This window comes from Ostrinia nubilalis, chromosome 4 (genome assembly GCF_963855985.1).
Source record: "Ostrinia nubilalis chromosome 4, ilOstNubi1.1, whole genome shotgun sequence".
Taxonomy (NCBI): domain Eukaryota; kingdom Metazoa; phylum Arthropoda; class Insecta; order Lepidoptera; family Crambidae; genus Ostrinia; species Ostrinia nubilalis.
In genome coordinates, this window is record NC_087091.1 from 11,164,961 (window position 1) to 11,179,951 (window position 14,991).

At 37.9% G+C, this 14,991-nt stretch overlaps 1 protein-coding gene across 2 annotated transcripts in view; it reads left to right on the forward strand.

Moving 5' to 3' along the window:
* The window catches only part of LOC135071106 (uncharacterized), a 31,429-nt gene extending 16,911 nt beyond the window's left edge, over positions 1-14,518 (forward strand). Inside the window, exons 1-5 of one of the 2 annotated variants that reach the window (XM_063964869.1) lie at positions 6,771-7,124; positions 8,311-8,455; positions 9,003-9,148; positions 11,886-12,005; positions 12,668-14,518. In XM_063964869.1, coding sequence (XP_063820939.1) covers positions 6,980-7,124; positions 8,311-8,455; positions 9,003-9,148; positions 11,886-12,005; positions 12,668-13,119 — 1,008 coding nt within the window. In that variant the 5' untranslated portion in view covers positions 6,771-6,979 and the 3' untranslated portion in view covers positions 13,120-14,518. Of the gene's footprint in view, positions 1-6,770; positions 7,125-8,310; positions 8,456-9,002; positions 9,149-11,885; positions 12,006-12,667 lie in introns of those variants that run through there. The other variant, XM_063964870.1, reaches the window with a different exon arrangement.
* Positions 14,519-14,991: the final 473 nt, after the last annotated feature.

Below are 14,991 nucleotides of genomic sequence, written 5' to 3' on the forward strand. Positions count from 1 at the left end.
TATCAACTTTTTGTGTGGTTTATATTTATTGAAATGGGTCTAACTTTTGTAAAAAGATATCATGCCTATGTGTATAAAAAGTATATTTTCAGTATTTCAAATACTGAAAATATACTTTTTATACACATCCATAGAATTCAGATACGTATCTAAGTAGGTATTATTTTTTTGCAATCAATAAGGGTTTTCGCGATTGAAAAATCCGCCAGATGGCAATACGTAGACGCGGGTCCAAATGCTGCGTGATTGGTGGATTTTGACATATCTGTCAATGTCATGTCAAAAATAACCAATCATGCAGCATTTGGACCTCGCGTCTACGTATTGCCATCTGGCGGATTTTTCAATCGCGAAAACCCTCATTAGGCCTCCTACCTATCTATTACTTAACATAATATTACATGATAAATATTCATTTTTGCTCATGCATAGATGTAAGGTAACTAAATTATTGCGTAATTTACTTCGCCTTCAGTTCTTTAACTACCGTGGCGTCAACGTGGCGTTTCCCGCAAATTGAGAAATTAACATTTAATTAAACCTCCTTTGATGCCGAATCCCTTCACGGCCCTCCTAATTAATTCCAATTGAAACCTTACTTTGTTTAGGTAATAGACTAATTTGAGAAATGTAAATAAAATATCTTTCAGGGATTTTGAAAGATTTGTCATAACTTTAAACCTTTTTGTGAAAGTAATTTAATCTATGATGAAATCCAAGTGCATTTTATCAATACTTTCATTAAACATTTGTAATTGTCATGGTTTCATTTCGTACAATTCATGCAGAAGGCATAACCCGTCTGGCCAGCTTGGGGGGTGTAGGTCAAATCCATGTGCCTCTGGTAAATTAGAGGGTTCAGGATTGTGCTCCTGCAGTGGAGACTAAATGACCTCATGATGATGGTGATACAGAATGCATCAAACGCCAGTTAACAAATGCTTCGAAATCTTTCACTGCTCCTGATCAAAGTATTAATTCATTATCATCATCATCATCATCTCAGCCATAGGACGTCCACTGCTGAACATAGGCCTCCCCCAATGCTTTCCATGTTGCCCGGTTGGTAGCGGCCTGCGTCCAGTGTGAAGTATGAATTCTCTATCTCTAATTCTTAAATATTGTTCTCTTCTCTCAAGACTCTCTACTTAAGTGTATAAAATAAATACTGTCCCCAACACAACACACATGAACTCAACTGTACTAACTACTAGCCAATATGCAACGCCAGCTTACCCAACCGTCCCGGTGCATCGGAATGCGGAATGTTTGGGTGGCGCTTCCCTCACTTTCGCTCAAACATCCGCCTTCCGCAGCAGCAGGCACCGACGCCGCTGTTATGTAAACTGCACTGATGTTTGCCAATACGCAGCTCGATCAACGTTCGATTTTCAAACACCGTTTGATGTTGCCATGAGGAAACAATCGCACACAATCGTTACGATATTGTTTGAATTTGGCGTTATGAATGGCCTAATTCAAATGTTCCGCGAGTGCCACCGTCTTTTGTTCTCCAATCTGCTAGGATGTAACGGACAGGTTAACAAATTACTTAAGCCATTAATGGCAAGGAGATAGTAGTGGTTCACGCTAGGTTCCTTTGATATTAATTATAGGATTATTTCCCGGAAAACTTATCAAACGTTAATATACACGCTATTTAAGTACCTACCTATAGTATTTTTGTCAAAACTGTGAGGTCTAAGCGCTAAATGTGTTAATGTGGCCCATTTTCAATCTCCATTCTAGTAAAGTAATAATCATCTTGGGCATTCGTGAAAGAATGCGTTGTTGAGGCTGCAACTAAATTGCAGACTTCAGTTTCATTGTGAATTCCTACCAATTTAAAAATACCAATTGCTCTACAATTGCAGTCGAGGTCTTATTCATTTCGTTTGGTAGAGCTACCTCTAGTTTAAAGCTCTAACTTTGTGAACTACAGTACCTACTCTTCTGGGTCATCCTCATCTTCATTTCAGCCACAGAACGTTCATTGCTTAACATATGCCTCCCCAATGATTTCTATTTGGACGATTGGTAGCAGCCTGCATCAAGCGCAACCTTGTGGGTGCATCTAAAGAAATATTCTAATGTGTTTCGTCTTATAATTTATATGCATATGTAGGAGATAAAAAACAAATCAGTTATGCAAATGCGCGGGCACCGGCTACCGTTCGTGTCGGTAATGCGTGCCTGTAGGGCGCGTCTCTGCTGCGCCCGCGCGTCCTCTGCCCGCGGACACGGATGCGGCTACTGGTAGAATCTGGCCCTTGGATTCGAAACTGGAATGAGGTTTTGCTCGATTGCTATATTAACTAGATGAGGAATAGATATTTTACTCGTTTGCTATATAAAGTAGACGAGAAATGTCTTGGCTTGGATATAAAGAAAGAGAAAGATCACAGCTTTACTCTACATTTTCCTACAAAAAATGCTTTTGCTCATATTTAACGTGTACACGACATCTATTTATAACGGATACCAAGGCTGAGTTGCAAACCAATACTTTTAATCTTAACTATAACCATAACTGCTCTTTTTTGTTAAGAGTTTGACAGACTTGAAGTTTGTTATAGTTATAGTAAGATTGTGCACCCCAGCCTAACACCGATACTGGTGTTTTCAAGACCACAGGATTTGAAATCTTTACGCCTGTATATTCATGCATAAATAATACGTTTTACTTTGAGACCATGGATAATGGATATCATAGAGCATAGATAGACCATAGCCACACGACTAGGACATAAGTTAAGAGTACAGCAGCTTAAGGGAGCACTAGAAAACATAGACCTAACCTGGAATAGACCACCCATCAGCCCAGACCAGACCCATTATTCATTATGCAATATAATGCGCTTTCTGCATTTGAATACGGTCGTGCGTGGCTACTGTATGGAATTCAGATCAAAAATTACCATAAAGAGATTGTGAAGACCAAAGGCGACAGACCTTTGAGTCACTTTATGTAAATATTGGAAATGGAGCGATGCATCGTCAGTATTGCCACTGCAATACGGTGACGCATTTTGTTCTCAAGTATAAATTCAAATAGTATGGAAAAAATGCTCATGATTAAGGTTCAGGATGAAGTAAACCGCCCTAATATTATAACGAAACCGCCGTCTCTATTATGGGCGCACTAAACTTAGATTTTGTAATTGCCCGGCGAATTTGTAAGCTTAAAGCTTTTTGGATATGGATGATTTCTTGTACTTACTGAACTTTTCTGGAAGCCTTCTTGTAATCGGCCGCTCTACTGGAGCTTATAGTTCAATCTTACCGTTGATAATCATCCTAAATACGACGTTGGAATAGCTTAGCCCTTTACTGGATAATTTTCCCAGACGGTCAAGCTGTAGTTTCTAGGTACACAGACGTGTGATTAAAAGTCCATAATTATGATACCTATCACTGTTCACTGCATCCTTGATTGCTGAAGTTGATTGATTCACCCTTTACAATCTTAAAATCATGTCTATTTGATGTTTATTTATTTTATTGAGTTTAAAAATCAGCTCAGTTCCCAGCAAATGCTATAGTCTGATTGCATCAGACGAGCCGCCTCAACCCGTTCCCGCGTATGTAAATGCACAAGTCAAGTATTCTATTGGAATGCATCGGAGGAGCTGGTTGCATCTTCGCGAATATTCTCGAAGCATCGCTGCGTGCTGTTGGGTAGTTATGCTTCATCATTGGATCAATGGGCAGTCAGATTTGATGGTAATACTAGCTTTTATGAGCGAACCCGGGGTGGAATTTCAGCGTATGTTTGTTGTAAAACAACAAATAAGTTAATTCACAGAATACTAAGCTTACAGCGATAGAAATGTTGACATTTTGTTTTGATCAATATCGTAATTGAATTTGAAATAACATTATAGGATTAGAAACCACAATTTCCTTTGTATAAGTTAAAAAAAAAAAGCAGCCAAAATTAAGGTTGATAAAAGAACGATGATTAAATTAACGAATTTAAGACTTTCGCTAAGTTTTAAAACATGAAATTACACCATTACCTTGTTTCCGTTTCCCTTTACGATCGATTCATGCTTTCGGATCGTTTGCAGAGCAATACTTTATCTTACAATAAATAAAAATAAAAATTGGTATGCGTGCAGATAAGCGCCTTTCAAAGGCCCGTGCAGGCTTAAAACATCTTTAATATAATACTCGCTTATAGCACAACATACCTACATTTTGTAAAAGGATGTGAGCCCTTAGGGTAAGTTTTAGAGTTTCGTTCGCTCCCCGAATTACACATATCCTTTCGACTTCACCTTTTTGTTGCTTATGTCTCCGAGCGAATAACAATTTTAATAAATTATACAACTTTAATTTATTGAAATCCAGTCCGTAACTCGGTGGCTAGTGGGTTTATCGGGACATCATCAATAAAAAGCATACAAAATGGCCTCAGCTTTTTTATCATCACAAAGGTAATGATCGCATTAGAGGTTTAGTTTTTGTTTGCGTCCGTGCTCAAGCTAATCTAATTCTTACTTGGCTACCATTGCGTGGTACATTTCCATTATGGGGAAGATTAAACTGTGTTCCTTTAGGTATCATTCCGTGCTAGAATCTTAGAGATAAAACTAGGGCAAGTTGATACTTAAGTGCTCTAGTCTTCCCAGTTTTTAATTACATTAAGATACCCGTATTTATCTAAGTAGAACGTGTCAAGTAGAGTCGTCTTTTATGTTTTAGAGAAGCTTTGTGATGAGTTGCGACTTTGTGTGCACAAGTAGATTAGCACAGTAATAATTAGTTAAGTGTAATGAAGTCCACGTTAAAATGTTTTCTGTTGTACTAGAATATCATTTACAGACAAATTTTCAGTTGACATTGTGATAGAGTACCTAACGAACATAACCTATTCATTATTGACCATATAACCTATTAATGACCATACAATCGTTGTACGACTTTATTATTATTTTCTTGATAGTAAACCTCGCAAATATAATCTAAAATAGGTTACTTCTTTACCAAAATAATATCCTACTTTTCCTGATCGCTGTAGAGGCTCAAGTCTCAAATGCGCTCATCGATTACATCATCGACCCTATCGTCTCACACTGTTGTTCGCTGAAGACAGAGACGGGAAGAGTTCTAAATCGAAATGTTTTGCGAAGTAGCCCCCAATATGTAGCCTCAACGTAGCAAGGGATTGGACCCCATGCCGCCGCGCTTCAATGACTTCGGCGGAAAATAAAAGGAGCCAGGGGAAAAAACAAAAAACACAACCGGGAGTTTAATTATACTGAGCTCCGAACTGTATCCTTTGAGATGTCTCCACAGAGCACACTTCAAAAGAATGGATTTAGGCACTGGAAATGAGAGGCCTGTTGGACTTGTAGCGGATGGAATATAAATGTGATTGCTAGAACAATCTTGACTATTGTGTTTTTAAGAATGCCTACTATTGTGTTTTTAAGAATGCCTAGGTACTTAAGTCAAGAAACAAACAATGTTCACACTGTAAGAATTATCATATATTTATTTAAAATACCACTTAATTTTGTACCTACATATTTTTTGTAATGAAAAAGAGGCTCGGTGCGTCAGCTCCACAAATTCTTGAATTTTTACTCCCTTTTCACTCAAGCGGCAGCTTTGAAAACATTCCAATAATTGTTTTATTAATTACCCATGTTCTATTCGGCGAACCTTCAGACGTAATTAATGCAGCGGCGCCAAACACTACCTGTCGGGCCTTTCCTTCGCTCTATTAGACAATAAAAAAGCTAATGCTTATACGGCCTTTCTGGGATGCGCGGCAACTTCTCACAGCTCACTCCCCCCTCCCCGCCCCGCATCTCACACGAAAATAAAAACACAACCTTCCAAGGATACAACCACCGTAATTTTAAACCTAAGACACGCATGCCCAACCTAACAACGACTCTCTTGCGCATACAACAAGTCATAATATTCAACAAACCAAAATCTACCGCTATCGGCAATTAATATGCATCCTTAACTGTATACAAATACAGCTCAATTTAGCGAAGATAGTTAGTGATCTGGAGGTCGTAGAGACGAAAGAAGGCTGGAGGGTGCGGGGGTTCATTAATCCCCGCGCCCTGCGCTCACGCACTTTCATGAATGGACCGAACAGGTTGATGTATTCTGGATACAGGGTGCATTTAAAATGCGTTTCCTTCTATTTCAATCTATGCTTACGATCTTAGATCTTAACCAAAATTATTTAAATGTTAGGTATCATGCACGGGGTACATGTTCGTATATTCCAAAAGGAAATTCGTTTCCTGCACAAATATATTTAAGGTCTAACACAATGCTTTACATTATAATGATTTTACACTGTCTCGTTTTTGTGTTTAGTGATTTCGCACTTCCCGTTTTATGATGTCATCATTTTCTTTGTGTCGCTCAGATCGAGGGCAGATGTCGTTTGTTGTTCCGCGAAAGGAGTTCTAGTGAACAAAAGGATTTCAAACTTGTGCTTTGTTGAAGTTTTCAAAAGATTTCCTCGATATTATTTTGTTGTAATTGTAACACCTTCCTTATCTTTATTTCGTTTTATCTTTATTACGTTTTTATTGCGTTTCTTCACTGTGTTTTTTCGTTTTTACCAAAATCGTCTGTTTTGGGTAGCACCCTGTACCGCGAAGGTTCGAAGGAAGCGCCGCAACGTCCGGCCGCGTGGATGTAGCGTGATGCTCTTTTTCCTTTTCGGTTTGTTTTTTGTTCATCTCATTTATTTATTCCAATGTAATCTCTTCCAGTTCATTTTTTATTCAGTCGGCCTTCAGTGTTACCTGTGCCGGGACGCCAATGTCTTGTCTATAGGCTAGCCTGGCGCCGTCCGCTTCAGGAACGATTTGGACTGATTCTTGTGACAAAAGTGCTCATTTAAATTTATGGTAAACATTGCTTCAACCTTCGACAGTGCCGTTTTAAAATGTGAATTAGTTTACGATCAATTCGTGTCGTATGTTGTTATCGTGCTGTGATGATGGAACTTCCACACTATCTGTTACTACTGGCCCGGACTTCTTTGAGTAGTCTGCAACTCCTCTCCATGGAACCGCCTCAGTCACCAAAGTTTAACGTGCCTCTGTGGCAGCCGTGGGTGTCGTCATCGTCGACCTCGAAAGGTAATTCCAATAATTATTCCGGGACTTGATTACTTTGTGCGGTGTAAAAAGGAAAACCAATTCCTTCACATTCAAAGCAGTTACTGGTTTAGAAAATTTAAATTGGACGAAGCCTAACGAAAATAAGGCGGACAGAATTTTAATTAAAATTCAACGATTACAGGGACTTTGTTATCGAATCGAAAACATTCCGCGGGAATTCGGTGACGACGAACTGATATCCACATTTTAATAAACAATTAGTTTCTTGGAATAGGATAGGATATACTCTGGCCAGTATAGTAATTGAAAGATTTCGTAGTACCATGTTTTTACTGGGAAACTGTTTCTATTCTGGGAAGCTTGTTACAAATAAGTAATATAAGTTTTAGTTCTGGTATTTTATGTCTGGGTTAGCTACACTTAGTGAAAAAAATCTCCTTTTCTAGTAACATAATAAGCTAGTTATTAAGATAAAATTAACCTTCGAACTTTTATTTACTAGTATTATGTGGCTCAACTAGAGCTTTTTAAGATATTTTTCAATTTATTTTTATTCCGACATTGTTAGTATTATTGTTTATAATCGCATAACTAATAAGATTAGAGATCAACAAATTAAGATAATTCCTGGACGTTGTTACATCTGAAATCATGAATTCAATTAATTTGTGCAAACCTACCTAAGTATACATAATTACGTAACTGGGATCAAAGTCAATTTACGCCAAGGTTACGTGTCTGAGTTTCTAGCTATTTCTTTTCATTGTTAACCCGAAGTAAAAAGTTACAAACTATTCTAACGCCAAAAAATCGTCTGTTGAAACTCAAGGGACAGCCGAGGTCACAACCAGAGTCTGCGAGTCTGACTAAGTCTAGGTACTAAAGCCAAAACGTTAGGCTGTATGCATGTAGGTAATAGCACAGAATAAATAATAGTAGTATAGGTACAATAAACATGTCAAGTTTAGATCCCGTTGCAGTTTTAGATGTAATGGAATCAATAATGGAATACGAAAATTTACGGGACTATTCCCACCTCTTGATCCCACCACTGCAACTCCTGTGTAGCCAGGATCTACAGCGGAATACGAAAGTTTAAAACCCTATAATAATCTGTTGTTTAAGTACACAACAACTGTTTCTGGTGTCAAGATTTACTTAAGTTATTATCCTTAAGACCTGACCAATAACGTTTTACTTCCAGAGACCCCAAGCACGGCGTCGAGTGGGGAATCAGAGGGTGACCGAACCCTGTCCCCCGAAGCGCCCAGGACGCTCCAGCCTAAGGAGATGACCGGCAAATGGCGGCGGGAGAGACGGGCTACCAGGGTTCCAGAGTACAGGCCCAGGTAAAAGACAAAAAAAATCCCTATATTTCTTTAAGGATTTTAAGCTATAAAACAAATTAAGAATTCAAAGAAAATATTCTGATGGTGAAGGAAAGGAAAAACACGATCATGTAACTTCAAGAACAACTTTTTACCCGACTGCGCCAGAAGGAGGCTTATGATTTTTACTCAGTATTTTTGGATACAAGTTGGCCAAGAAAGATGAAGAAAAAATTTTTCATAAAATTGCTTAAAGAGAAGAGAAACTTTCAAGTGGTCTTCTACTTCTTTAATAACTCATACATATCCATTCGATCAACCTATCAATCGATCAACATGGAAAGCATTGGGGGAGGCCTATGTTCAGCAGTGGACGTCCTATGGCTGAAATGATGATGATGATTACGACATAACATCCTTATCTAAGAACATTTAAATCATAAACCTACTTATACCTTTTTAATCTAAGTAATCTGCTTAAATGGTTCAGTTTCTGATCCTTCTAATTGGATCAGAAATTGAGCATCAATATCGTGATCCCAAATTAATCTAACAACTAAATTTCCAGAGAAAACGGCAAGATGGCGCTCCGATCGCAGTCGTTCAACGAGAGGCGGTGCGCGCCGTCCGTTGTGCGCGCGCAGCCCCACAGCGACGGAGAGCTCTCGGATGAGGTGGATGACGCGCCTGCCAACCTCGCTCTTAACGGCAAAGGTAGATACAGCACTTTCCTACTATGTACCTACTTGTTACCCATTTTCTGATAGGTATGGCTTCTGCTGAAAGTTCGAAATAAAAAAAAATATTTTCTCTAATTGGTTTAACGACTTAGGCCGAGTTGCACCACCTTACTTTAACCGTAAGTTTAACCATAACCGGTGCTTTTTGCATGGAGTTTGACAGTTTTTTTACGTTCGTTAAAGTTAAAGAAAGATGGTACAACCCAGCCTAAGTAGTAGATAGTAAAATATGGAAGAAATAGAGCTCATAATAATATGTTATGAAGAATATTTTCTCAAGTTGACGAAAACTGCAGGATATGAATTTGTAAAATTGTTGTCTCGGAAGACAGTTTAAAGTTGAAACGAGTTAAAGTTGTCGCAATATAATTTTTACTACTCACAGAATTTAGAACTTAAGATAAGAAGGCCATCCTTTTTCTTCACATACTTTCTAGCTAATTTATAAGTAAATTACTAACATTATTATTCAGGTTTACTTTTAAAGTGCGCCCTTATGGTCTATTATAATTTTCTGAATTGCGAAGGCTTCACCTTCGCAGGAACGATTCAAAACCCAATAGATCGTTTTCTTAGAATCTATAAAAACGACGTTGAAGTTTATTAAAACCGCCGGATTTATAACCAGCACTTAACCGTTATTATCCAACAAAAGATTATAACACGATTTTCGCCGAAAGTTATGCAGCAGTATATTTTAAAACTATTAAAACATTTTCCATTTAACTTGGAACGATACTAAAACGGGTAACAGACGGTGAGCGCTTAACAAACGAGTTTAGTGTTGTAATTGGATTTTCTCGAGGTTTTTAAGGAGCCACGGGCTCACGGTAATCCTTCTTCCGAGAAAAGATAAATGACGGTCTGGAAAGTATCCGACTTTGTATCATAGGAGGTTTATCTTTGATATATCATGTTTCTCAATTTTACGTGGATTAAATCGTCCGAAAAGGTATAATTTTTGCGAATTTAATACTTAATGAAGATGTAATGTTGAAACCACATGGTTCTTCTTACTTTCCTTCGTTCCAATTATTTTCGTTTTCTCGTATCATTTGTGCGATTCGTGTATGCACATCGATGATTTTGTATAGAGCATTGTTTTTACATTACTGTAATCAGAACTTGATAACACAATTATTTCAAGGACTGCTTTATTTTGACGCACTATGATAGCTAGCATCAATATTCATATCATAATCTAGCTAATTTTTCTAACTGAACTTAAAATAAACTGTAGTAGGTACTTAAATTGACACATATAGGGTATTTTTAGCACAATTTCCATTTAATTTTCTAAAGAAATATTTGTTCTCCAGCAAATTGTGTCACTCCCTGACGAGTGACCAACTTATTTCTTTTCCGCGTTACGAAAACCTTGACTCATTTTGTAGTGTACTTTGAATTGGACATTTAATTTTGTAATCGACATTCTCAAACAATGAAACTGTCGCGTTAACATAAATGACGTCACATCCTCAGTGATAACGACCCATGTTTTTGCTTTAATTCGACCTGATTACAAAGTACGAGTAGGATAGTTCCAGTACGGTCAGCCGTATAGTTCCCGGACGGTCCCCGCCAGGGCGCAATATACTGGAAACTTTTAACTTTGACCGTAGTTAACTTGTAATTGAGTTATCTAACTACCGCTGCGAAATGTTGCTAAAAGTATGTTAACGTAGTTTGTTCCCGTCTACTAATAGCTGATTCAAACGTTTCAGTCTTCTGACCCATTTGGAACTTCGGCAATTTAGACGTAGCAATAGTTTTTGGACTCTATTACTTAATGTCTTTCTGCTTGAGATAGAAATTAGTAGAAAACTTTTTGCGTTAGGTACTTAGTTACTTACCATCTGAACTTGTCTTTTTATTTACTTGGTAATATTTCTTAACAACTTCATTAGTGTATTTATCGAGGAACAGCGTTCTTATAGCAGCAAATTAGTTACAAATCACGTGAGGCTCTATGGTATCTTTAATAGGAACTAGGGTAGCACTTTGACTATCCAGATTGCTCTGTTGCTCATGAAATTATGGAATTTTGCTGTGTATAGGCTGTGACTGAAATGACTCTTGAGAGGGGCCTTAGAGTAAATAATAAATGAAGCCTCATTCTACTTCTATTCTATTCTATTCTATTCTATTCTAGAAACTTAGTGGAGCAAGTGAGCAGATGAGGAATTAGGGTTATTGAAGAATTCTGGCGGGGAGAACCCCACATAGACCACTAGCTGCCCCCGCGGCTGGTGGGTATACAAATTCATAAAGGGTTCTTGAAAAAAGGAAAAGAGTTGGGATGAGGGTGGAATGTGTATTTCAGTAGTGACAGCCAGTGATCTGGTTATTATGACCAAGCATCGGGGAACCAGACGCAGGTTAGCGTACTATCCCTATATTGTTGACATTCCACCAGCTCGCACTAAGTGTTTCGATGACTCTTTTATAATGCGAACAGCCTAGGGACTGGAATTCGCTGCCTGCTGCTGTCTTTCCCGAAGACTATAATCCGGGTATTTTCAAGGCGAGAGTGAATAGGCACTTACAGGGAGATAATATGTATCATCCTAGACTACATACCACATAACATCAGGTGCGATTGTGGTCAAATAACTTATTATGCCTTATTATGCATAAAAAAGAGGGTTTTCACAGTTATGTTGGGATCTTAGTGTTTTCAACTTCATCTCTAATTCAAGCTCTTTTTGCAGGTGCGCCACCAGAGTACCCGGGCAAGCATGAAGCGCCCATAGACATGCGCCTGCGCTCGCGGCCCGCGCCGCCGCCGTACAACCGGCCATCTGTCATCAAGAGCAATGACGTGCCGCCCGGTAAGATTCACTTATTTTATCATCATCATCATTTGAGGTTGTGGTCAACCTTATGAGTGAACGTCCTACGCTGTGCTTTCCGGTACGTGGCCTTCACTCCAGAACCTTGCTGTCCCATCGGCCGTCAGTTCTGCCATGTTCTGCGTAGTATGTGCCCTGCCCATTGCCACTTCAGCTTGCTAATCCGTGGGGCTATCAGCGACTTTAGTTAGTTTACGGATCTCATTTCTGATTCGATCTCGTAAAGAAACACCGAGCATAGCCGTCTCCATAGCCCGCTGCACTGTGCAACTCTGAGCTTATTTATAGGCATATAGTCTTATACTTAAAGGAAATATTATAGCTATATTGTTCAGTTGTTGCAAATCGGCTCGGGGACGCTAGTAGAGGATGCATTATCCGCGCATTATATGCAAATAAATATAAATGTAAGTTGCATTGACAACGTTGTAAATGTGAATCGTCGGAAAGAGGAAGTAACTGAGTGGGTATAAGCAGAAGACTTATATTATTCTGTGGCAGAAGTAACATTTTTAAAGATAAAAGACCTCTCGACCTTTAGTATTTTGACAAGTGTAAAAGCAGTGTTATAGATCTTTTCTTTTATAGATGGGGTTTGAATTTAAAATGAAAAGTCTAATTTCAAAATGTCTTCATTGCAGGTTCGATGTCAATGTGCGACCCGGTCATAGACGAACACTTCAGGCGCTCGCTCGGAGACGACTACATGAATCTGTTCAAGAAGAACACGGAGGCAGTTCAGCCTGGCCCCAAGCCGAATACCAAGGACCGTGCCAGCAGCCCCATACAATTCAAGCCCGAAGAGCCTCCCAAACCCACCAAAATCATCGCCATGGAAGTCGACGACGCTAGTGTTTCCGTAGACGACCACTTCGCGAAAGCCCTCGGCGACACCTGGCGACAGATCCAAACCTCAAGGCTAAAAGACAACGACAAAACGCAAACCACCGGCAAAAACGTCGTCGACGACCACTTCAGCAAAGCCTTAGGTGACACCTGGAAGAAGATCCAATCGTCCAAACTGAAGCTAGACGAAACTGACAAAACAAAAGAAACGACGAAAATAATTTCAAGGAGCGGCGTCGTAATATAATGACGCAGTTAAGTCTCCGTGGTTCGGTTTACTGCCTTGTAAAATTTACGAGGCATTTTCATGATACTAACTCCAGTATCAATAAATTCCCACTTGTTTAACATAAAGGAAGCTATCAGATATTTTATTGTCGACACGAATTAAGTGTCCATTATCGACGATCGCTAATTTTTAATCCGAATCCATGACAATCCTGTTACCTTAGGTTTTGGGTAATGTATTTGAGATGATATTTAAATTTATATTTTGTTGTATGAATAGTCAATTAGTAGTCACCAGTTACACGTCGTAAGTTATTACCTCAATGTAAGCGCTTTTGCACAATTCACTATAGGTTACTGTAACTTTGTTTAAGTATTGTAAATAATAGTCATCGCTTAGGAGATCGGAAGATGGAATGTTGTGAACACTTTAAGTCTAATTTTTAATGTTCCTTGTGTAAACTATGTGTATATTATGTGGGTAGGATGGATGTGGGAGATCTTTGAATATGTATGATAATAATTACGAAAACTCAACGAAGCTGATGTCAGATATTAGGAGTATGTTAAATTTTAATTTCCATGCATTTTTGTTAAGTCTGGTTCTCACAGTAACTATTCCCAGAAGCATAGACGTCACGAATGCCAACTAGTCAGGAAACTAACTATAACAATTTTACTGCTGTACGCGTGTACTTAAATCGACTAATAAATGGTTCCTTATTTTTTGTTATAATAACGGATCTTATGGCTCTTCTATCTTGTACATCTCTACTCCTATTTTATAGCTACAAAATTTAAATAGGTTTTGTAAATGAATATTCGCTGTGTATCACTTTATTCTAAGGACAGACAGACTGCAATAATGTAACGTTTATTTTCTATTAAGATCAAATTATTAATATGGAATGCCATAGATCAAAATAAAAAACAATGAATGATTGATTAATGATACTATTTTGTTCTGATAATGTATGGTTAGTATCCAGAAAGAAAACTTCAATCTACCCTCAAAAGATTCAAACTTAACATTGGTCTAAGATAACCAGTGGCTGTTGCTAAGTTTTAAAGCTTTGTTTCAGAAATTTAAAAATCTGGTGGAGTTTTTCAAATTAATGTCTAGAAAGGCAAGAACTTTCGCATCAGGATATTTATGTATGAGTTAAGCAACGAAATGTTCGTATTAATTTATTAACTCTCCCCAATATAATGAATGATATATTTTTAAATATTTTCTGTTCGGCGAGGGAATGAATGAGGACAAATTATATGTGTTATTCTCTCTACGTCTTTTTATGTCCTACAATTTAAATATTGTTTGTATGTCTGTACATAGATGTTTCCTATTTATGCACTCTAGGTAGTTGTTAAGGTATTAAACTTCTCTGAAGTTAAGAAAATACACGTCAATCTCAGAATTTATTTTGTTTTATTTAAAAATTAAAAACATCTTACATCAATAGAAATAATAATCTACACAAAACAGATTACATTAACAACACAATTGTTTACCAAATAAGCATAATACACAGGTCGTTTCAGCCAAATGACGTCCACTGCTGGACAAAGGCCTCCCCCAAGGTTATCCACAATACACATGTACATAATAGTAAATATTTTTTCTTTCAGTTATGGGCCATTCTTAAATTTGTGCCAATTTTTTTTTAAAAATTAAAGATTATTTTTTTTACTTTTTGCGATGTGTATCGAAAGTATAAACCAAAAGCATACTTTTGATGTATATGGACAACCTTAAAGCCCTCGGAAAGGAAACAAAATAGCCTACGTAAACACGGCTGTGACACTGCATGACACGGATGTGACAGTTTTACATTTTTACTGTAAATAATAATATTTATGTTGTTAAATTTATATCATAATAGTTTAAATT